This window comes from Haliotis rufescens, unplaced genomic scaffold (assembly GCF_023055435.1).
Source record: "Haliotis rufescens isolate VD_foot unplaced genomic scaffold, xgHalRufe1.0.p SCAF_8, whole genome shotgun sequence".
Classification (NCBI taxonomy): Eukaryota; Metazoa; Mollusca; class Gastropoda; order Lepetellida; family Haliotidae; genus Haliotis; species Haliotis rufescens.
This window is the reverse complement of record NW_025964372.1, coordinates 35,634,735-35,660,355: the sequence shown is the minus strand read 5'-3', so window position 1 is coordinate 35,660,355 and position 25,621 is coordinate 35,634,735. Positions and strand designations below refer to the sequence as shown.

General features: G+C 39.4%; 1 protein-coding gene across 2 annotated transcripts in view; it reads right to left on the bottom strand.

The window, feature by feature from the left end:
- LOC124141796 (discoidin domain-containing receptor 2-like) overlaps positions 1-25,621 on the bottom strand; it is a 237,610-nt gene that overhangs the window by 71,734 nt on the left and 140,255 nt on the right. For both annotated transcript variants that reach the window (XM_046509913.2, XM_046509914.2), the window contains exon 3: positions 4,908-5,013. In XM_046509913.2, coding sequence (XP_046365869.1) covers positions 4,908-5,013 — 106 coding nt within the window. The remainder of the gene's footprint in view (positions 1-4,907; positions 5,014-25,621) is intronic.

The window sequence follows — 25,621 nt, the reverse complement described above, 5'->3', positions numbered from 1 at the left end:
TCAGCACAATTTAATTAATGTAAATACTTCTCAGGAAAACACATATCATTTCATCAAATACAATTCTTAACTTGAGAGTCTTTCCAGTTTCTTTCCTGAAAAAGCATCTCATAAATATTATTTCAACAGAAAAACAACTCAAACAAACCTAGAAATAGCTTGCTTGATGAAACAATTCAGACAGAAATTTACTCTACAAAAAATACTATGGCAATTAAAAACAGACAATTCCAGCCTTAAGATGTTCTAACCAGGACCGATGCCTAATTCTCAAGCCTTTCCACCATTGGTGGTTGGTCTCCAAATAAACAAACTTAGAGAGTCTGTCATTAACTCAAAGATTTCTCTTCTGGTTCTTGACAAAGCCTTGGATTTATGATGCAAATGATTACGTTTTGATTTTCTCCCTATGCATGGAATGCGAGACTGGCCACCACCAAGTGTCCCTGATTGAATGTGTACTGTTTCTAGTCAGTGGAAGTGTAATGGCCGCCAGCCAGGAGTGCAAGGTTGTTATATAACAACTGTTGTGAGATTCCGGTAATGGTTGTGCCAGCTGTTATCTAAATGGTACTAGAAAATGGACTTTTACTGAAGTAGGTGCTGTGGCCTCATAGACAAACACTGCCTCCATAGAATATAAAACATCCATGCCAGAGAATAACCAGTCTTGATTATCTGCCCAAACAGACTCTATTAAGCGTAAAGGCAAAATAGCTGAGAAAATTATATTATGAATAAAAATTATGAATGGATCACTAAAAATCTCTGATGCCACCAGGTGTTCGCAACGTATTAAAAAAATCACAAAATCAAAAGGGTATTTATGATTGCTTGTTAAACAAATGGGAGTGTGTGCTGCAATCTGACTGATTGAAAAACAAAATCTAGAAACAAACCTAAAAATTTCTGAGACCTTTCACTGCATATATATATATACTTTTCTTGATAAGTACCTTCTAATCTCAGTCTCAAATTTGAAAAGTAAACCCCTTAGATGAATTAGATACCATGTTAATTAATAGTCTGAATAATATTTGTCAGAACAACTTGGATATAGTTTTTTTCACACATTCTGCTGACAAGGTGAGTTCAGTGATCGTGGAAGCATGTGACGTCATGGCACTCTGGCGGGACATCATGGCACTATGGCCTGACGTCATGGCACTCTGGCCTGACGTCATGTCTGCCTCGCAGCTGTTAGTGTTAATGTGGTGAGAGAGTGCTTCACAAAACCACTAATAACATTTGCTTAAAAAAAACACTGATAATGTTTGTATTTGACAATGTCAAGAAACAGTACATGTTTCAAGATTTGTGTTTTATTGAGTATTTGATGCACGGAAATCATACCATTTGAAACCCCCTACTAACGCCAAATAAAACTGCATATGTGTATTGTATGTGTAAGTATAAGTATAAGTACGTGCCATATAGCATTTAAACCTCATTCCTCATAAACATTACAAAGATTAGGGCTTGAACGAGTCCAAATTTACTACCCGGGTACCCATTGTCCTATTACCTGACACTGTAGGTCTCAGGAGATGTCTCAAAATGTCCGATTGGGAACATTTTTAGCATAGCCCTGGCAAAACGTATTTAGATACATGTATTAAACAATCTGGTCATTCATACACTGTAGTTGAATTAAGTTATATCTTTTTCAACCACATGAAAAATAAGAAGGAATGGGTGCATAGTCAGAAAGAAATGCGAACATTTGTGACTTGTAGTGTAACCATAGAGTTCTAGATAATTTTTGTCATTAAACATTATATCCCGTGACTAACCACGGTCCTACTCAGTAACCACACGAACATGGTACCCAAGTTACCCAGCCCAGCCCTAACAGAGATGTTGTGTGTCAATCGGCTGCATTGACAAGGGAGCAGATATTGCCACATACTCCACAGTGCACGCTTCCACAGATCACAAGGCCGTACCCAACAATAAAGTCACCTTCATGAATGAGAAAGAATGTCAAGTTTCAGGAACCATGAAATGGGAGGCCGTTTACCAAAGAACAACTGTCATTGAAGCTGTGTAAATTGTGTACAGAGCTGTCCCAAACCAAGGCTCATTAAATCAACTTTCTGATGGGAAATACAGGTGTGAGCACAATACACAGCTTATGTTTCACTGTACCTTACTGTACAACAGCAGGAAGGTTCCAGAGCTAAGTCATACCGTACCAATACAGATGCTGGAAATGTATGCTTGCACTTCATCTTGACTTGAAATGAAACTACAAAATGCCTCGATTGTGTAGCGGCCATAAAATTTCCGAGTCCCGTGATGGGATTCGAACCACGGACCTTCTGATCAGAGGTCGGACGCCTTGTCCACATGACCAAAGAGGTTAACCCCGTCAGCAAGCTGACAAGGTAAGGATGTCATCTGTGGGATGACTCCACGCCCTGCTACAATTGCATGGCAAAAATGAATACTATTTGTATGACAACATTTCCAAATGACAAAACGCATTCATGCTCCACCAAGACATTCAGAATATCCCTATCAGACGTTGAGAAGTATATAAACATATCATGACACCCTGCTTTAGTTTAATGATGTCTGCATATTTTGGCAGTGAATCCTCCTTACTCAGTGAAATGAGGCTGTTTAAATGTCCCAAACACAAGCATTGAGGATGTTTTTGGGCCATAACACGTCAGTAAATATGATACACTGGGGTCTTTGATCTTTCCTTTACAAGTTTCAATACACATCACTTCATTTTAAGCACATAAATTCTTATCTGTCACATAGTCTTATGATAAACAAGAAACAATTTGAATGCATCTCACAGCATCAGAGAGCAGCCAGACTTTCCATCCTGCACACACCGAGGTTCACTGCTACAGATCTAGTGTAAGCTGATAGTGTAAATAGCTATTGCACCAGTCTTGAATGAATTACAAGTGAAAATTAAATCAGCAGAGCTCATTTGGTGAGATGGATAGCTTTGCTGGGCATATTCTATCATCCTGAATTAACAATGTATTTTCATCTAGAAATACAACACGTAAATCCTGCCAATATCAAATAAGCACGACACACCAGCCGAGAGATAAACAGAGACTTTCTATTGCCAGGATTTACAGTGTTGATCAAAAACAAGAGATATTACACTTCAAAGGTGGGGAAGCCGACAGAAATTCTTTGCTTTCCAGTCTCATTTCTCCAAAGAACTTGTCTCTCCCATGCCACAATGCAGGATCACAATACATTATAACTTCATTTCATTTTTTTCCCCAGCATGGCTCTTCTTCCATAGTTCTTGATTGGAGATTTAGAAAAGTGACAAAAAGAATCTTCACAGGAAGTTCTCTTCATCTGCTTCACCTTTGTGGTGTAAAGATTGTAATCCTGTGGTTTTCTGGGAGAGCCACCCAGGAGTTCCAGCAAACATGCTTCGAATTTTGTCGGCTTGTTAGATAAAATGGCTTTATTCACATAATTTGAGCTCCTTCTCTGAAGAAGTGATATCCTTCTGGTCCTGCTGTCTGTCACACCTGTTGTAAAAGTTTACAAGGAAAAGATGGGGAACCGTTGCTGCAGGTGATGTGTAGTCTACTAAACTTAACTGTACAAGAGACAGTAGACTTGCACAAGTCGCTAAGGCAATGATTATTAGTTTAAATCATAATTTCTAGATTATGTAAATAATAAGAACAAGTTGTCCCTATAAGAGACTGAAGTCCTTACGGTCCACATATCTAGACTTGCCTATTAGGAGGATAGAATTACTACACATCCATGGACCTTTCTTTCAGTACAGCCTTGGAGCAAGGCTAAAGAGAGAGGTCACATCATAGTACCAATCTTTACAACTGCCACCATGTCTAATTCATAATGTCCTGTATGGAAACTGAGTTCAAAGTACCTCATGCTTTGAACACACAATGCCATTTAGAAAGTGGTCAAATGTGTCAAATGTCATATTTGGGATGACACTTTCTTAGTAAAGTACAGATTCTAGAACTTTGGGGGGTTGAGTCCCATACCTCATGCTTGTTCTTAGAGTTGTTCAAAGTGAGAAGTTCTCTGTGACCTCAATGTCATTGTACTCTAGGAGTATAGGACATTGATCATGCCCAGGTAGAACCTTGATGACACCAGGTGTCCATAAGGTGGATCACCCATGTGAATGTCATTGTTTACACCAGGTGTTGATGTCACCTGCCTCCATGGTTGAACCCCTAATGTGAAAATGCCAGCCAAGACACCGGGTGTCCACAGGTAGAGTGTGCCCTGCATCCATGGTGGAGCCCCTAATGTGATTGTTATTGTTGACACCAAGTGTTGAGGTCACCACCTGCCTCCATGATGGAGCCCCAAATGTGAAAATGCCAGCCAAGATACCAGGTGTTGATGTCATCCGCCTCCATGATGGAGCCCCTAATGTGAAAATGCCAGCCAAGATACCAGGTGTTGATGTCATCCGCCTCCATGATGGAGCCCCTAATGTGAAAATGCCAGCCAAGATACCAGGTGTTGATGTCATCCGCCTCCATGATGGAGCCCCTAATGTGAAAATGCCAGCCAAGATACCAGGTGTTGATGTCATCCGCCTCCATGATGGAGCCCCTAATGTGAAAATGCCAGCAAAGACACCAGGTGTTGATGTCATCCGCCTCCATGATGGAGCCCCAAATGTGAAAATGCCAGCAAAGACACCAGGTGTTGATGTCATCCGCCTCCATGATGGAGCCCCAAATGTGAAAATGCCAGCAAAGATACCAGGTGTTGATGTCATCCGCTGAGCCTCTGATGTATGAACGTAAACAAAGACACCAGGTGTCTATAGGGAGTTTGTGTCCTGCCTTCTTCAAATACAATCAGCCTATCTGTGAGTCAACCCTGCACATTTTAGAACAAAAGGTTTAAAATATGACACCTACCTGGCATTCTCAGGCCCGACTTGAGCTTTGTCATATGATGAAGAAGCTGTTATGGCATCATCTGGGATTGCGCCAGACTGCATACCCAAAGCATTCAGACATTCCTCTGAAAATCAAAAGACATAATTTCATTATTGTGGACCAGAATTAGTTAAACTGAGCAAAACCAATTATGAAGGGCAATCATCAACAAAATACAGAAATTCCTATCCTGCAGCTGGATTTTGTTTTGTTTGCTGCTTACTCCGCACTCAGCAATATTCCAGCTATTCGACGGCGGTCTGTAAATAATCCGAGGCTGGACCAGACAATCCAGTGATTGATATCATAAGCATCGATCCATGCAGTTGGGATACTATGACATGCATCAACCAAGTCAGCAAGCCGATCCCATTAGTCGCCTGTTATGACAAACATGGGTTGCTGAAGACCTATTCTAACTGGACTGGATATATAAAAATAAAAATTATGATAAACTTTCATTTATAATTCATAAAAATACCAGACTAAAACATTTTTCACATTCATGCAGAATAGTCCTCTGATGAATCTCTCTCATCTAGCCCGGTTCAATGTATGTAAATACTACAAATGTTGTAGAAACAATACTTTTCAAACAATATATTTTTGTAATTTAAAATTCCAAATAAAAAAACGCAGCTATTGTATTGCCGATTTGACAAAAAGAATATGTCTATATCTTTGCACATCAATTGAAATTTAATGATTTCACAACAACAATTTTTTATACCAATATCTGTAAGTGGAAAATGTTTCAAAGAGTAACCATGATTCAAGACAAAGACTTTGTGAAAACCAACAAAGACGCATAAAGCTCAACATCATCAGAAAGATGACAGGCATCAAACTCCATCGGTGATAAAGTAAAACATTTGGGGTCTACAGGGAACCCATCAACCGTAGCCCCGTATTCTGTGTGACAGTGTCTCCCTTGGTGACTATAAAATACCATGTTCGAATTGGGAACGTAATGTCAGATTTGAGGCGTAGACTCACTGGCGCCAACTAAGATCCACACAAATCATAATAGAAAGTCCAAACCTCCATTCTCCTTGGAGGAATCATGTCTCCCTTCAAACCATAGCTGCATCAAATGACAATAAGCATTTTTTTAAATCTGTAAAAGCATACCCCTCTTCAACATTATTTTTGAAAATTTATATTCTAATTTTCAGTCATTTCAAAACTCAAACCCCATGTAGGTAACTGCTTGTTGGAAGAGGCTACTAAAGGGATTGGGTGGTCAGGTTCTCTGACTTGATAGTTCTTCCATCCTAGTTTCATCTCATTCCTTGGTTTAGACCAATGAAGATCCGGGTAGAATAGGTCTGCAGAAACCCATGCTTGCCTTAAAAGGCCACTATGCTTGTCGTAAGAGGCGACTACCGGGATCGGGTGGTCAGGCTTGCTGACTTGGTTGATGCATGTCATCATATCCCAATTGTGTGGATCAATGCTTGTGATATCAATCAGTGGATTGTCTGTTCCAGAGTGCCGTCAAATAGCTGGAATATTGCTGAGTTTCGCATTAAACAACTATTTTTAATGCATCAGTAAGGGCAATCGCAAATCATTAAGTTAGATTGCACCATTATTTCAATTCCGGTTTTCTTGCAAGATGCCAAAATGTTGCATATACTGGTACCGGTCTTGTATTCCAATCAGCAGGGGATGCTAGAAATGACTGTACTGTTTTCCTATTAGAAGAATGTCAAATACTGTAAATCCTCTTACTTCTCCACTAAGCATATCAGTCAGCGTCTTCTCTTCCCATTTCATCAAATATTTTAATGCATGAATGCTTTTCAAGTTATTCGCAGCAGAGTGGATGCTTCTACTTTCCCTAAGACTTGCTACAAACATACGAAGTGACATGCTTGACAGCGAGATCGCGTCAGCACTGTCGTACTCCTGACTTGAAGGAAAAGATGGTTGTACAGCCCTTTCTGTGACGACAGGAGATAGGTGGCGCTGACCTTATTATTGATTGTCGGCTGTTAAAAAGGCGGCTTCATCCTTTCATACACGAGGTATTACACAAGGCCATCATGGAGTAAAACTTGTCATTTGCTCAGCGTCTCATCAGAAAGCGTCTTATCTATGATCCATGATGAAAAACCTCAGATGCTGTGGGGAAATATCATTCACTATCGATCAACAACAATGTCCCGATTGCGCATTACTTGTAAAATGAGATCCGCTCAAAAACACAATCCTTTCTCACATACATCAAAATTACTTTATCATTATCTCAGCAGTAAATTCATTTTTTACCAAATTGCACCCAGGTTAATTAGTTAAGAATTAGATAGTTTTTGCATCTGTTCTAATATTACAGTTGAGTTATTTCACAAACAAGATGGAGTTACCTCCCTTGTGCTACTGGTTCGCAGGAAGAACTATAATGACATTGCGATGGAAACAGTTATTGATACAAGGAAAATGTCATGTGTCTTCCTTACTATGTCAACTTCGCATCTTTTACATCTCACTCTGATACAGGAAGGAGGTATAGTCTCCTAACTTCAGGACTTTTTTAAAGAAGAGCTATGTATATCCCTTTGAGATGGAAGTATCTCCAGTATAACTCCTGATGCAAACCTGTTATTGTTGAAGGATGGCATAATATATTAGGAGATGGTTCGGTAACAGCCACGGAGGTAGTAATGGAAAGATAATAGAATCCCTTTCTCTTTTGCTTTGTTGCTGAGATGAACAATTATAGCATGGAGGAACTGGCTGCATGTTGTGTTGCTCAAATCGTGACTGATATGTTTATATAACATTCGTGTGGGCCAAGCAACTCATTGTTACATGGAGATGAATGAACAAAGAGCATAGGACTCCTGCTAGACTTGCACAAGTCTATAAGGCAACAATTATTAGTTTAAATCATAAGTTCTAGTTATGTAAATGATAAGATGAGGTGAGGTGAAATGGGGTTTAATGTAGCGTCCAAGATTATTGCACTTATATAGCGGCGTGCATGCACGTGTGTGTGTGCGCTTGTACTAGTCTTGGACTCATCCCGATTTAGATGGCTAGCCCACTGAGATACCATACTGCAGTTTAACATGAATACCCCACTCAGACACAGTATACTGACTCCAAGCCGACCAATCCTTATTTTAGCTCCTTAATGCCAAATGCCAGGCAGGGTAACAACAAGTACCATCTTTTAACGTCTTTTGGTATGATGCGGCTGGCGATCGAACCCCGGGCCTTCTGCTCTCCGTAAATAATAAGAACGAGTTGTCGCTAGTAGAGACTTGTACTGTCCACATATCTAGACTTGCCTATTAGGAGGATAGAATTACAACACATCCATGGACTTTTCTTTCAGTACAACCTTGCAGCAAGGCTCGACTTGCATACAGCAGAGACTGGTGTTGTCCTGTTAGGTGCTGTTATCACAGGTTATTTCTGGCTGGGCTTGTTGTGGCTACATCATCTGTAGAACGCCGATGAAGGCATGCTCCAACAATAAACACTTAATGGAGATAATCAAATTCATAGCATACTTTATAAGACAGATTTAGGTTGACAATTTTCACTGCAACAAACACCAGGGCTTGTCATTGTTCTAATTAATGGAGGCTTATCAGATTTTCTGTGCTCAGTGCTCCCGTGAAATTTGACAAAAGATAAAACCGGGATGACGTTTCTGTGAATTCCTCCAGTGAATAAAATCGCACATTTGCATGTCACCGAGTGATCATTGCACGACCATGTTTGCCGAGTCCCAGGGCTCACAGATCAATACATCGTAATGGATTTAATAGCATCCAGTATGGCCCAGGCAAAATGGATTAAATTCGTTGAATTTTGTGGCGTTGTACTTGCTACATCCTGCTTAAGTTGTGCATAGGCTGTCAAGTCGGAAATGAAAACGGGCACAGCGATCGAATACCATCCTTTTATCAAGGCAAGAATGAAGTTTACGTGTCCGACCGAAACCCAAGTAAATGCAACCTTCATACCTGTCTCATTAAAATCTGATAACTCACACTTCAACAGTTTTCCATGAATGAAATTTGTAGGAGAATGCTTGGTTTGATGACAAGACAATGTTCAGGAAAAAATGGTTTGGAACAAAGGATGACAGACTTTCCTTGCTTGTGTCAAGTTTGATAACCAGCATGTTTAAACACAGCCCTTCAGAAATGGACGAAGCAGACGTGAGGCGACATGTGTTAATTGCAGATTACATAATCTCCTTGAAGTAAGCTAATTTTGTAGGAAAACACAAATTGACATCACCCAATTAATATTTTGTCATGCAAATATGACTCCCATGTCAGAATTGTATCAATTATTATAACATCAGCTGATTTGGATAACTATTAATAAGCCAAGCAATCCCTCACAGGAATATTCATACCGTTATCCTTTTGTTATGCTAAAACTTTAATTTTGACTTGCCTTTGCATGTTTTTTTTATGGGTGCCGGGGTGGGGCAGGATACACTCACCTTTTTGCAAACACCTGGTATCATCACTATTTGATAGTGATAGCTCATAATATAGTCGGAATTGTACAATCGACTCTCCTTTCAGCAAAGATTTTTTTATGAATATGGAAAGGATTTTGTTGCTTTATTTATTATTACTAATTGTTATCATGAAAAGAAGATTCTTTTTGACTAAATGACACATGCCACAACAAAAAACAAATACTTATTTTTTATGCAAATTATGTGAGTGGTGGTGCTACCAGTAGAATAGGACATGCATAATTATTATGAAAGAAAATTCTTTTTGTCTCAAAGACAATGAAAATGATGGCCAAAACAAATACTTACTTTTTTTAATGTCCAATGGAATGTTTTGGCAGATATACAAGACTGATTATTCTATGGCGTTGACATTTTGAATTTACATCTATGATTCGAATAAACAGTAAATATCATCCACCTTTTACTTCTTGATATCTTAAAAGTATTCCTGGGATTTATTTACGTAAGCCTAGATTGCCATCTCAGAAAGAAGTCGAAGCTGCAGGCAACTATTTCAGATTTGAAGGATGTGTGTTTCCGGTTTGCTGGAAAGGTTTGCTGGACCAGTAGTGAACGTGACAGTGATAGAACACTTCTGATTGCCTTAAATCTGTTAAGAAGCCATGCATTGTATGTACCAGAGAGTGTATCAGTATTATGGTCCGCAATATACACTTCTCACGGGAGAACGCTCAGTCTATCAGCTGAAGAAGAGATAAACCTTTCTCAATGACAGAAATCAGTGTCTAAATGAGGCTTGGAACAGCTGATCTGATAGATATTGTTATTTATTGGTTGTGGCATTAATAGAACATTTCTGATTAGAGGAAGGCCAATGGTCGTCTGTTCTGAGCCTGCATGTTCATGGCTTCCATTTGCAACAAGACAAGCACTTAAAACTATGAGGTGAGCTTGTTGGTTTGTTTGTCTGTTGTTTTACTCAGCAATATTCCATCCTTATGATGGCTGCCTGTAAATAATCAAGACTTGACTAGAAAATCTAGTGATTGACGTCATGAGCATCGATCTACGCAATTGGGATATGATGACATGCATCAACCAAGTCTGACCACCCGATCCCGTTAGTCGGCTCTTACGACAAGCATAGTGGCCTTTTATGGCAAGTATGGGTTCCTGCAGACCCATTCTACCCGGATCTTCATGGGTCTAAACAAAGGAATGAGATGAAACTAGGATGGAAGAAGACCTAAGAATTAAAAACACAACAATGTACTTGGCAAGAACACTAATCCCCTCACTCACCTGTTTCGGAGACAGGTTCATTTGTACAGGTGTAACAAACAACGAAAACTGTTCTTGTTTGTTATTCTTAATCCCATATTTGTCCCATATTATATCCTTTAAAGATTTTATTTCAGGCATATCATATTTATCTCAAACCTATTTGAAAGTTAATCTCAATTGAACTGTGTAAAAGAATCCGTATGACCCAGCAGGTGTTTGAATGAAGTAAATGCGCTGTTCTTTACACATCAGTGTTTGTCTAGTTCAGAACACACATTTGTACGCAACCTGTGAACGGCCTAGGTCAACTTGCAAGGAGAATTGAAGAAAATCTGCATTTTTATGTCCACCTGATTAATTCATAGCCACAGATGTATAGCAATGCCATCAGATGAGGTGAATATCACACAGTACCCACAAGGAGGGGATTAACACCTATATCACTCACATGGCAAGGGAGTGAGTTCCTCTTTTAACACTGCACACTGCTTACCATCAGCAATAAACCACTGTACCCAAGGGAAAAGAATTCTGGAGTAATATTACATATATTTAGATCTGCACTCTCCAGGGGAAGGTAAAAAGTGTTTTACTTGCTATAAGAGCAATCGTGTCGTGCAATCTTCATTTCCTCATCTGGCATTTGTGTAAGTAACTGTAATGTCCTCCAAGAATAGCATGAAGCGTTTAATAGCTATCTGGTGCATATTTCTGACATCCTGATGATGATCAAGATGGCTTTACTAGATGTCCTGAGGAATAGCATTGAACAGGATAATCTATGCATGCCCCTTACTAATAGTTCTGCTTGTCCAGGTAATGGCAGTTTATCTATTCTGTTTGAGGATTTGAAACAGTGTTACAAATGATGAAAGAAGCTGAAGACATATGTTGGAAGACTCCACATCCTGACGTTATTGCTAAGTGTCTGGATGTTATGATCAAGGCGGAGGTTTTAAGAGTTTATTCCATGTTTTCACTGCAAAGATCACAGGCGGCTCAAATGTGCCATCAGTACCAACATCATCAGCTAACTGATGGATGCTCCAATCTGAAGTCCATGATGGTCAATTTGTCCATTTGGATAAAGCGCTGTCTGCTTTTTCAATAGACGTCTGCCTCCATTTTTGTCTGCCTGTTATTGGTTCCTTGTTCATTTCCGGACTATTCTGCAGTTTGTTTTCACTGGGCAAACTCCAACTGCCGACAGGGATGAACAACACGAGGTAATACTCTCCACTCAGATACAACTAATTTCCAGCACAAACCACAAACCCATCACTGCTTGCAATTATCACTTGGTACGAAAGCAGACAGTCAAACCTGTCTCTTTCAAACATCAGTAATATTTCCACCTTGTTCATTGGCAGATACTGATTACTGTATAATGGATCTGTGGTATCAGCAAGTTGTCTAACATCAGATGACTTCCTTCACAGCTTCAAATACCTAATTTCATTTACTTGATCAAGCAACACCTATGATGTGTTTTGGAGGTTTGGAGGAGGTTTAGGGTGGTGTTGGGATGGGAAGGTCTGATGGCAGGGGAACGAGCTGATCATTTCTACATATTTTCTTAATTATTCCTCTCACAAAACTGACAACTTGTCAGATTTCATCAAACCAGATTAGTTCAAGCAAATAAATTATGCATGGGCACCTCGTCACTATTGAGAGACTAATTCCACAGTGACCAATGATTCATCCAAGTGCATCATGGGTTTGGTCATAACTGTGACTCTTGTGCAGCACTAATTATTAGCCACTAACTCTTGTTCCCGTTTCACAAAGCCACTTTCTGACTATCCCTCCAAATTTTATTCAATTTAAAGACAAATATTGCCTGAAACATGTAACCGCAAAAAATATCCTCCAATCATCAGTGATTACGTTGTGTTAAGTGTTTACAGATGTTCACAACAGATTGAAATCAAACCTTGCATGTTTCGACATGTAACCTAGTTCATTGTTTGCATAAATATCACATTTTATATCTATTATTTAGATGCTTAAGTCCTCCCATCCTGGAATCCATTTTCCTCCAGAAAACATCGGAAGCTGACAAACAGAGTGTGTTCCTGACCAATAATTGACCAGGTCTCAAATGGCAGCACAGCACGAAAACTAGACATCGAATTAAACATCTCCATCTACCCTAATGGGAACTTGGCATTTCAAGCAAGAGAGCTACAAGGAATGGCATCTACAATTATATATCGAACACGAAATCGTAGGGAGAGGGTTGATGAATCAGGTTTGGAAGTAATTAACGTTTTTGACACAAGTAATTTGAAGCGAAGTACCTAGACACTTCTGTAGACAGCATGTGACAAGGAAGATGCACTGCGTAGGAAATTATCCTTCATTAATTGGAGAACCATACGGGAGAAATCAATACATTCCGACAGACTTATCACATATAGCCGCCTCAATCTAATGTTGACGATAGCAAGTTATTTCTGACATGTTTTTGCATTACACTCAATTTTAGCTGAACTTCTCTGTGATTTTTAATATCTTGGCTGCCCAAATATGAGGAACGAAATCCGATAAATACATTTCTTCTATCAAATCTTTTGACACAAATACCATGTATTGTCAAGAAGTAGATTTGCAATTTTGACTCAAAATGACAGACACGTCTCAAAGTTGTAATACTTGTATCTTGGGAAGAATTCTGAAAGCACAAATATGTCAAAGAGGCCGAAATCTCTACACTTTGCTCTTTAAAATGTCAGGAAAACGGTGAGAAAGTACTATTTTTGAAAATTATTGAACACCCAGGCATGACAGCTAAAGTCCCAGCAGAGATACCAAAGCTGATGGTCTCAAATTGCTAATGACCTGTCATGTCTGATACACACTCACCCATAACTAAAACACTTTTAGTGACTAGGTGAGTTCAAACAATGGCAGTCTCCTGAATACTCCTGTTATTTATCAAAAGTATTGTCACATAATCATGAAATGTCGGAATCAGGGCCCACTTGCACAAAGCGATCTTAGCGCTAAGGTGATCCTAATTCCAAAATTTTAATATAGGCTTACAATAGTCGTAGCGCTAAGATCGATTTGTGCAAGTGGGCCCAGGAGTCCATGGTGGCGCATAAGCAAGTCAGCTCAGAGAAACCTACTTGTTAATATGAACTTCACAATATTTTTGAGAAGAAACTGTCAGATATGTTTCTTTATTACACAAATTTCTGCCATCTTTTAAATTTCAAAACATCAACCTTGAAAAGTCATTCTTCAAACAACTAAGAAACATTTCATTCTTCAACCAGCAAAGACATAAAATGAGAATGAATTTCGAATCAATCTTAATGTCTTACTAAAAAACATCGCCTGCTTCTGTAATATATGTTGCTAATAAACACAAAATTTTAGAACATAAAGTGAGATATAATTTTCTGATCAATCTTAATGTCTTACATAAAAACATTGCCTGCTTCTGTGATATATGTTGCTAATGAACATAACATTTTGGAACAGAAAAGAAAAGAAGTGAGAAGTGTTCCAAAGTGTGATAAGTCTTAAATACGCGCTCGTTAACAGCTAGCTGTCAGGATTGACGCCTAGCAACAAAGTAATAAAATCTGTCTTTAAAATTTGAAGAAGTGACATCATAATGTTGCAGTCTTAGGTTACTACACAACGCTTAGGAAAAGCTCTGCCGAAATTATGTGTGTGCTGCAGAGCTAGCTTCAACAACACCTGAGCGCCACCTAGATATTTCATAATCGTCCGTCTGTTCCTGATGCTATTATATCTGTGAACGCATATCAGCAATTTGCAACAAATTGTGCTTTTGTTGTTTCAACTGTTGTTTACATCTTATTTCCGGAAACAGGTAAAATATGGCTCCTGTTCAGTTACAAAATCTGGCGAGAAATGGATTTCTAACAGACGGAGCAGATAAGACATATAGGCTTGGTGTATTTTTATAGAAGCTACGCTGCAAAGAAAATAAATACAAATTTTACCTGGGCCATCAATTCTTTGTGGATCAACAGGTTTGACTTTGACAAGATGTAGATTGCGTTAAATTGAATCCTAGGTTGCAGTGTTTGAGTGACGGACCACGATGGACAGATTGATAACACTAATGTTCTGTCAGCAGATGCATTCACTGTACACTGTTTATCTTCTGTTTCATAACAAAATAACACAGTTACACCTAGGATGATACTGTTAAACTCATCAAGCTTATTGTTGTATGTGGTTTAATACTTTAAAGCATAGCTCTGTGAAAACAAAACAACATACTGAAAACATTTAACTTCAACCTTTGCTTTTGGAAACATTTAACTTCAACCTTTGCTTTTTTTTAAAATTATGCAAAAATTGATCATCTACAAAACTGAGATTTCTTTCTCCATCTAAAAACGTAACTGAAATAAGGGAAAACAGACCTTATGCCTAAGGTGAAATTGGGTCAGAGGATGTTTTTCTTGCCTGAGTCGTATCATATCTTCCATGTCACAACACAACCTGTATTGAGTATTAATGGAGGATATACATCTCTATGCACACAGAGTGAGTGAGTGAGTGGGTGAGTGGGTGAGTGAGTGAGTGAGTGAGTGAGTGAGTGAGTGAGTGAGTGAGTGAGTGAGTGAGTGAGTGAGTTGTTTAAAACTGCACTCAGCAAATATTCCAGCCATATGACGGCAGTCTGTAAATAACTGAGTCTGAACCAGACAATCTTGTGATTGACATCATGAGCATCGATGAGCGAACTTGATCACCCGATCAAGTTAGTTGCCTCTTACGAAAAGCTTGTGATTGACATCATGAGCATCGATGAGCGAGCTTGATCACACGATCATGTTAGTTGCCTCTTACGAAAAGCAATGTATGTGAGTGAGTGAGTGAGTGAGTGAGTGAGTGAGTGATTGAGTCAGTGAGTCAGTGAGTGAGTTACCAAAGCTGGAGACAAAAACGAATGAGCTTCACCAATATGTTAAAATAACCATTCACTACTGAATGTTCTATGAAGGGCAAGTTGGCAAAGTACCAATGCAGCTACTTCTATCCCAGCAAGATGGTGGATATCACCAGTAAGGTTATATACCCCATCTGAGTTCAACCTTTCCATCACGATATAAGAAACATCGCCAGTAACAAAACAAGTAAGTTGGCAGTAACGGCACCGTATTTACCCACCTTCAACCCATAGTCAGACCACCGCCAGGCTGCCATAACATTGGCATATTAAACTCATTTTCTTAAACAGTTGTGGGGGAAAAAGCTTAAGTGTAAACAAGTCTATATTTCACATTAACCTCCTGAATGCTCATTATGCTACTAGCTGCATGGGAAACAGTTCACGGCAAACAGCAGCAAAGTCTCAGGCTGATTTGATATGCCCAATATACATGAAAAATGCAGAGACTTCTCCTTTGACAAAAGCGTCTTTTCAAACATTGTCAGAAAGCTCATTTCATAGACGTGTACACAAGATAAGGCTATTTTTGCTTAATGTTCATTTTGTTGTTCAAAATAGGTAAATCGTGCACATTGTGTGTTCCATGATAACTTCTTTCCATATGAAACCCATGTTGTGGATTTGATGGTAAGGTCAAATGCTGGAGTGAATGAGGACCCAATTTTCAGCTGTAAGATTGAGTGGGAACATCTGTCCTTTCCGCCCAAGAGGTGGCCACTGCTTCCCCTATCATAGACTTTGCACAAGTCTCTAAGGCAATAATTATTAGTTCAAATCATAATTTCAGATTATGTAAATAATAAGAACAAGTTGTCCCTATAAGAGACTGGAGTACTGCCTTTTAGGAGGATAGAATTACTAAACACCCATGGACCTTTCTTTCAGTTCAGACTTGGAGCATCGCTTCCCCCATCACTAATGCTACAGTTACAAGCGTGTTAACACCAGGTACGATATGATGACGTAAACACTGGTACATGCATACAGTGTTTACCAAGTGAAGTCATGTGTAATTTGTAGTAAATATAAATGTCAGCGCCAAAGAATAATCAGTCTCAATTATCTGCCGAAACAGCTATCGATTCCACTGGGCATAAAAGGCAAAATAGCAGTGAAACTTGTATGAATGGATCACTGAAAATCAGTGATGACACCAAGTGTTTGCGAAAAGTAAATTTGGTAAAGTCTTTCCTTCAAGGAGTAATCATATGAAATATTCTTACAAGTCTACCTTACATATACTGCTTCCCCGATCGCTGATAATGTGTCTAATACAAACAAAATGACAAGATTTCACAAATATTATTAGCATAATTATGTCTATCCTTAATGTCTTCTTAAATTGCAGGCACTAAAATCAAAGTGGAAAGATTATCTTGTAAGCTGCATCTGTCAAATTGTTGCAAATCTGTTTCATTTGGAAGCCATGCTGCCTGGCGTTCATCTATACGCTTCCAGTCATGCAAGCATGACATAATCGGCACAAATGGTAATCTGTGCATGCTATGCATGTGATATTGTGCAGCGGGCAACATTAGCTTGCAAGGGGATCTTCCGGAATTGTCTGAATTTAGAGTAAAACACAGAAAGACAGGCTCGTGATCAGCACAAGCAAGTCACATTTTAGGCTTGAGTGTGTAGCCATAGCGTTCATTATGCAAGGATGGTGGAGCACGGGGTGGTGGCATCTGTCTTTGAATTTTCTGTTTAACAAAAACTTTCATTAGGATACGGGAGTTATATGTATTTTTTATCATTTTTGGTGAGTGAGAGGAAAACTGGTGTGTGTGCTTGTGTGAGTGCTTGTGTGTGTGCTTGTGTGTGTGCTTGTGTGTGTGCTTGTGTGTGTGTGCTTGTGTGTGTGCTTGTGTGTGTGCTTGTGTGTGTGTGCTTGTGTGTGTGCTTGTGTGTGTGCTTGTGTGTGTGTGCTTGTGTGTGCGCTTGTGTGTGTGTGCTTGTGTATGTGCTTGTGTGTGTGCTTGTGTGTGTGCTTGTGTGTGAGTGTGTTGTGTGTATAATTGTACTAGTGTGGACTAATGCGTTTTTTTTGCCACTCAAAGTTTATTGACTGAGCTGACCAGTCCAGTTTTATCCCCTAAATACCGAGCACCAGGCAGGGTAACAACAAGCACCATCTTGCAACGTCTTTTGGTTTGATGCTGCCGGAGATGCTTATGTTTTTTTCTGATTCAGTATTATTTAAAAAATGATTGTTGTTCATTTGATGTTGAATATGAAGAATACTTGAGAAATAGATATTTTACAAGTTTGAAGATTCACCATCCCCTTTCCAACTATTGGAAGCAGATGTGATTGCAAAAGAATTCCAAACCTGAATGTGTAATCAATCCGCATGAGATTCATTACACCGTGTGACTAAAATTTGCTCATATGAAAATATTTCTGTCTGCCCTAAGGGAGATAATTCAAGATAATCTAAACAAGACAATATGCACTCTTCAGCTGTGGAAGCCGGGAATGTTGGTCTTGATTGGAAGCATTTCCTGACTATATTGCCAGGCACTGCCTGCACCTACATGTGCATGAGACGTGTGTTTGTACGGGGAATTCACGTGTGTGGCAGCACACAGCCGGCTGATCAAAATAAGCACTGTACACGTGAAAATGTACAGCCAAATCCAATACCACCAGGGAAAGCTAGTTGTTAGGTCAATATTTTCTATGTGTAATATTATCAACACATGTGCTACTTTTGACAGTTGGGATAGAGATTTAGCAATGACATGGAACATGTTGGACGCCATTTCAAAAATAGCAAACAGCCTGGAGAGCTATACCTTCTTTTATTCCTTTTATTACAACCCTCCTATAGTTTAGTAATCTCTCAATGAAATGTAACAAGCATTCATATGAATTGATGACTTGTGGCTACAATAAACGGCCATTAAAATGTTATTTTTTAAACCAACTAAAAAACATATTTTCTAATTAATTCCTGAAAAATAATTCAAATCTGACAAAATAAGTTCATTATTTTCAGCTCATGAAATGAACAGATGCAATATCAAAAGAAAACTCTGGTTTGAAACTGGAGAACTGATTCTCAAAATGAACATTATCAAGAAGAAAAACAAAATTATGGGTTTCCACTTGATTGCATTTTCTCAGGTAACTACCTCAGATGTTGGATTTCTCTTTGAAGTAGTAATGATCTTGACAGGTAGAAACCTGACCAACACTGTAAATTGATCAAAATAAAACACACAGTCAGGATGGTATTGAGAATATTATGCCTTGCCCAGCTCCCTGCAGAGAGCCCCTATTGAGTGATCGATCCTCCTGCCATTAACAATGGGGTGACTGAAACTACCAATACCCATGACCGATGACTGTAATTGATTGATGGACAACACACATTTTCACATTTCTGAGCCATCCGGCATGGAATCCGATGATGGCCTTTGACCCATGTTGACCTATTAGGCTATAGGCTGCGGTATTGATTTATCCCTTATCATCCCTGGTTAGCGTTGATATACATCATATCAAGCCACAATCCCGAGCAATCACGATTTACAATTGTGCGGCTGAGCCCTTATTATTCATTACAGACAATCAAAGCTCGTAGATCATGAGCGAGCTGTAAATATGACTGACTCAAGATGGCCTCTCCCTGCTCGTTTCAAGAGTTCGTCATGGCCTCAAGGAGAATTTGTACTCTGAATTGAATGTTGAATAGCGATACAACAGACACTCTGTATATTACACTTGTCATAACTCCATGGTGATTGGGTGTTCACAATGGAGGATGTGTTCACTGGGGATCCTGGTCCTTGATACTTGCTCCTGTAGAATTAAAGTCTTGGGCCATCAAGTAGAATTCATTGTACAATTCTGTCTGTATTCATTAATCATGATCCAATAGTGTTTGTTTGTTTGTTGTTTAACGCCACACTCAGCAATATTGCAGCTATATGGCTGCGGTCTGAATATAATCGAGTCTGGACCAGACAATCCAGTGATTGACATCATGAGCATCGATGCATGCAATTGGGATCGATGACATGCATCAACCAAGTCAGCGAGCCTGACCATCTGATCCCGTTAGTCGCCTCTAACGACAAGCATAGTCGACTTTTACGACAGGCACTGGTTGCTGAAGACCTATTCTACCCCGGATCTTCACGGGTCGATCTAATAGTGATGATGAGAGGTTACAATCATCATGGATCATAACTCACACAGTCTAACATGGGTTGGTCTGACCCTAGTCTGTCACACAGACCCTGAAACAAATATATCTAATACAGCCCATGCAAGTCTATAATGTCTGGCAAGTCTAGATTACTGCAGTATCAGGATGAAGAGTCTCTGGGCTCCTTTTCATTATATTTCATTACTATAAATTTAAGACCTTTTTTTGTAAAATATGTTTATTTCAAAGACTAGATGTTAACATTGTCTGACCCAGGCTTAAAATTAAAGATAATGTGATATTGCTTTTATAGTGCTGAGTACTGCTTAGAACTCAAGTCCCTCAATCACTCCAAGAATTTTTAAGTCTGGTAAACAAAGCTAAACACATGGTTGTCTGTGACATTAAAAATCACATAAAGCTGCAATTACTTTTTCAGCTGGGAACATTTACGAAAATGTCTTCTCAGAAAGGGTCAGTCCTGAAGTAAAGGGGGAGAGTGAGTGAGTATGATTTTACCCGCTTTCAGCAATATTCAAGCCATATCACAGCGGGGGACACCAGAAATGATGTAAGGAGGAGATATTATTCATGATTTAAAATTAATATGTACAGCTTAAGAGATTTCTGACTCTGCTTTTTGTCAACACTTTCAATGTGAAATAGCCACTAAACTTTATCTTCTGAAAACTGCAGTTTTCAGAATTTCTTGATTTTATGTCACAATGATGGCAGATAAAACATTAAAGTTTATCATACTTGGCTTCACACTGATAATAAGGCACCTGCTACTCAAAGTGAGATTTATTCCTGACGAGATTTACAGGCAGTAAGGCAGGTTTCAATCATATTTTGTAGCCTCTGGGTTGTAAAGTTGAGGGCTGTACCATTTAGTTTTAACATTACATGGTCAGAAGTTGACACGATTATCATTAAAATTCAAGAAGCTTAGACAGGTTGTCACATTAGGCTCTTAGCAGCTGATTTACATTAGGAGGAAAGACATTGTATCTCACACATAAATTCATTAAAATTGTAAATATGGTAACCATAAAATGTCACAATGAAAAATATAATTTTAAAGATGGTTTTCCTTATCCATTTCATCTTGATTTAATTTAATATGACACATTTATTGAGTGTATGAAAGTAAGCAGATTTGACAGGTGTGATCACAATCAATTGGAGTTGGTGTGTGCGTGTGCGTGCGTGTGTGTGTGTGTGTGTGTGTGCATGTTTGAAGGGGTCAGGTTGGAGGGCGTCGGGATCGGGGGGAATATGGTTGGAGGGAGTTGGGGTCAGAGGGGGTTAGGATCGGTGGTTGTCGGGATTGGAGAGGGTCAGATTGGAGGGGGTTGGGATCAGAGGGGGTTGGGATCAGAGGGGGTTGGATTGGAGGGGTGAGGGCAGGGGTTAGGATTGGTGGTGTCAGGTTGAAGGGGGTTGGGATCTGAGGGGTTGGATTGGAGGGGTCGGGATGGAGGGGGTTGGGATTGGCGGTGTCGGGTCGAAGGGGGTAGGGATTGGCGGTGTCGGGTCGAAGGGGGTTGGGATCTGAGGGGTTGGATTGGAGGGGTTGGATTGGAGGGGTCGGGTCGGAGAGGGTTGGGATCAGAGGGGGTTCAATTAGGGGGGTTGGAGGGGGTTGGGATCAGAGGCGGTTGGATTGGAGGGGTCAGGTCGGAGGGGGTTGGATTGGAATCAGGGGGGTTGGGATCAGAGGGGTCTGATTGGAGTGGTCGGGGTCAGAGGGGGTCAGGGTCGGGGGGTGTTGGGATCAGAGGCGGTTGGATTGGACAGGGAAAGGACTGTGATAAGTACTCCATTTACACACTTAATGATTGTTAGGCATCAAACGAGAGACATACACAAGTACCTACCTCAGACAATCACTGCCCATGAATATTTCAAATGGTACATGAGCTGCCCCAGAAACCAGTGCTTATCTCGGTACCTACTTATCATTCACTGAAGGTTAACATGAAGAATGAATATAATCTACAAATATCAGCTAAAAGCAAAAGTCTAATAATATATTTGTCGTGAGTGCCATACAACTAGGATTAAACATGACACTTTGCAGTTGGTGGTCAGATCCAGCAATAAAACGCCACTAATCCTCTCATCCTACAAAACTATTTGTTTTGAAAAAAAGAATAATGATATCAGTGTTTAAAACATAATCTATCCACACCTGAAATAAAGGTCTAGACATATTGCCAACAGCACACACATTACACAATGACTTGTTTTACCAGACTGTTGTCTGACAGACAATGAGGGCAGGCCAAGCGCTGCTATGACAAACAAAAGTGATTTGAATGGGTGCAAATATTTGTTGATCGTGTGATAAAGTATTCTAACATCCGATTAACTGACAAGCCAAATGAAGAGAGATCATAAATTTTATCTCCCTCGCAAGTTGAGGAATTAGGGTGTAGGAGTAATCTGACCACTATCCTGGTGTTGTCCTGTTGGTTAAGCCAATCCTGTGGGTATTTGGGAAGGGGGTAAGGGGGTCACAAATTCGCTTTGATCCGTTTCACTCACTGAACCAATCCCCTGACATTAAACACAGGGGCAGTGTGTATCTGAACAGTTGACAGTGATTTGAAAATCTATGCACTCACTGCACATGGTTCTTCTTTCATCAAGGCTGGGTTAAAAGATATTGAGACCAAAAGTTTTTATTTATAAATCCCTATCAAATAGTGATGATACCAGGTGAAAAGGTGTGTACATCCTGCCCGTCTGGCACTATCACAAACACATGCAAGGGCAAGTCAATTGTTAACCTGAACAAACACAGGAACAAATGTGAAAAAGGGTTATATCGGGCGTTATTTGTCACTGGTGCATCAAATTTGAAAATGTCCTCCACATGTCTTTCAAAATGATTTAATGACTTGAATGTTGCATCCGTGATCAAACAACTTTCGAGCAGACGCACATGAAATCCTTACCAATAAACACGAACAAACGTATCAACCTGTGACCCCATGTTGAGACAGATTTGTCACAATTCGACACATCATATTATGTACGTCCATGAAATTTTCTTAACAAGCGGAAAATATTGTCTACAAAGTACAATGGGAGCAGTAGCGTGAGCGTATTCACGGACAAAGCTACCATTGACGAATTAGTTAACAGCCCAATACACAAGAATTCCACTATAGAGAGTGCTTCAGACTTCCCCTCTATCATAAATAACCCATTTCAGCCTACCCAGGGACTTGGACACTGTATCACCACAGAAAGAATTTACGAGGTGCTATAACTCCTCTATAACTCCTCGCAGGGCTGTGTGTCCATCATTGTATTGTGTATACAAGGTCATAGAGCAATGAGGAGGTGTAATAACTCCTTACAGCTTCCTGTCCTCAGCATATTTCCAGCTAGTTTAACCCTTACATACTTACTCAAATAGTGACCCTTCGTTTTGAAAGAATTATGAATGTACTATTAAAGTCAAATTTGTAGATACAGTAAACCATTAACTGGTCATTTTGAAATATCAAATGTTGTATTGATTCTTCACTTTTGTTGTGTACAAGAGGGTTAACGTTTGAGGTCAGAATAACAACTTCACCTACGATTCTCATGTAATATACACAGTGTTCTTTTGATTAGATATAAGGTCAGTTGGTAACAGGATAGAAATGTGTGGAATTATATGATACAAGAAGAAATTCCCTTGAGAATCAGTTTAATGTCTTTTGAAAGGGATTCTATTGGTTACTTGTTTTGAGAAAATCCAACCTCTCTGGTTCATATACAAGTGAGTGAGTGAGTGAGTGAGTGAGTGAGTGAGTGAGTGAGTGAGTGAGTGAGTGAGTGAGTGAGTGAGTGAGTGAGTGAGTGAGTGAGTGAGTGAGTGGGGTTTAATGCTGCTTTAAACAGTATTCCAATTACATCAAGACAACTTTATTGTACAGAAACATCCACAGGGTCCAAGCTTCAAAGCATGACCGTGACTAGTTGTAAAGAAAAGTGGCATTATGTATGAGCCATTAACTCTTTATCTCAACAATGTAACAGAAGTATTACAATCTTAAGGTCTAGAAAAATGCAGATTTTCTTTTCATGAACATTTTGTAAATGTAAGAGGAGGTACTTTTTGCAAAATGCCCCGATGGATTTAGAAGCATTTTAATTGATATAACTCACAATTGGCACTGGTACAAAATGCTCCTTTGTGAATTGGCCGTAAACATCCATTTGATGTTTTTATTGATTATGTTGTCACAAAACTAATGTTATATTTAGTACTTATCTACATCAAGTGTAATATAATATATTCAATTTTTTTTGTGCAAATTTCTCTATAGGGTTTGTGTTATGCTCTTATGATCAGGCAGCTGGCGTAGCACGGTCCTTCCGTGGACCAACACCCCATTGTTATCTAGCCAGCTGTTCTCCGAGAACCAAGATGATTATCGCCTTGCTACCATGACAAAACAAAACTTTCTCCCACAATTCAATTGGGGTCAAATATGCAATATTTTCAGGATATAAGTCAGAATCCATGCAAGAGTGCTCAAAGTAACAATTTTGCTATACAAAAAATAGGTATTATTGATGTATTTTCAAGACTGCCTTGCTTATAACTTGTTTACAAGCAACTGTCATGGTAACAGCTCTCCTGACAATGAGACACATTTGTCATATTGTATTACAGAAATGAACCATAGTTACGGTTCACATGTATTGATACAGGCAAGTAGCATGCTTATTTTACAACGGGGATGCTCCTCTAGTACATGACTCCCGTTTTGAAAAAATATCACCCAGATTATTGCTTGACACCATGTAAAAAACAAACATGTCATGAAAATACAGGCCCCAATGAGTGCACCACCATAAGAAAGACATCTGTTCTCATCCATTATTCATGATCAAGTCCTATTTTTTTTTTCATTTTTACAATGTTATATTCTCCGAGCCATAAATTTCTTTGAAATCTTTTAAAATATGGAGGTTATTTTTTTCATAAGTGAAACAATTTATGATCATTTTTTATTAAATTTTACAACTCTTTATCATTTATTCATAATTATTTGACACTTGAACTGAAGGAGTGAGTGAGTGAGTATGGTTTTAGCGTTATACCAGCAACATCACGGCGGGGGACACCAGAAATGGGATTCACACATTGTACCCATGTCGGGAATCGAACCCGGGTCTTCGGCGTGACGAGCGAACGCTTTAACCACTAGGCTACCCGACCGCCCCCTGAACTGAAGGAGATGAGTAAACTGGTGAACTGAACAAACCCATGATGAAAGTACCTCCCCTACACTGCTCTTTTGACAATAGAAAGCCATTGCACTGACCGATTGTCCATCGAATCATTCATCCAGTCCAACACCTCATTACCAGCGCAGGTAAATATCCTAACGGCATGTAGCTAAATGTTTGAGGTAGGTGAGAGATGCCTTTCTCTCATCTCTGTTGACCCAAGGGTTGTGATTTCTAAATACGAGCATTTCACTGTTTACATTGAGTTAGCCTCCACATCAGTGTTAGTGGCCAGACTCAGTATAAAGGACTGATTTCATCCCTCCAGGAGGTGTCAATCTTTGGCTGGGTTTGGGCCAGTTTATCAAGTGGGTTTCAAATGTCCATGCTAATACCCCAGAAATTTGATGACCATGTGAATCAGGAGCTTCCTGATGCTGTGTGCTAATGATGTAAATAAATACCTCAACATCTCAGTGGTCCAAATTAGCTAAATTTAAGGATGGGCGGGCCACTGACCATATCTATGACAGATGTCAACCAATTAATATTTAACATCACATTGGCAATATTTCAGCCATATTGTGACGATATATTTAGAACACAGATCA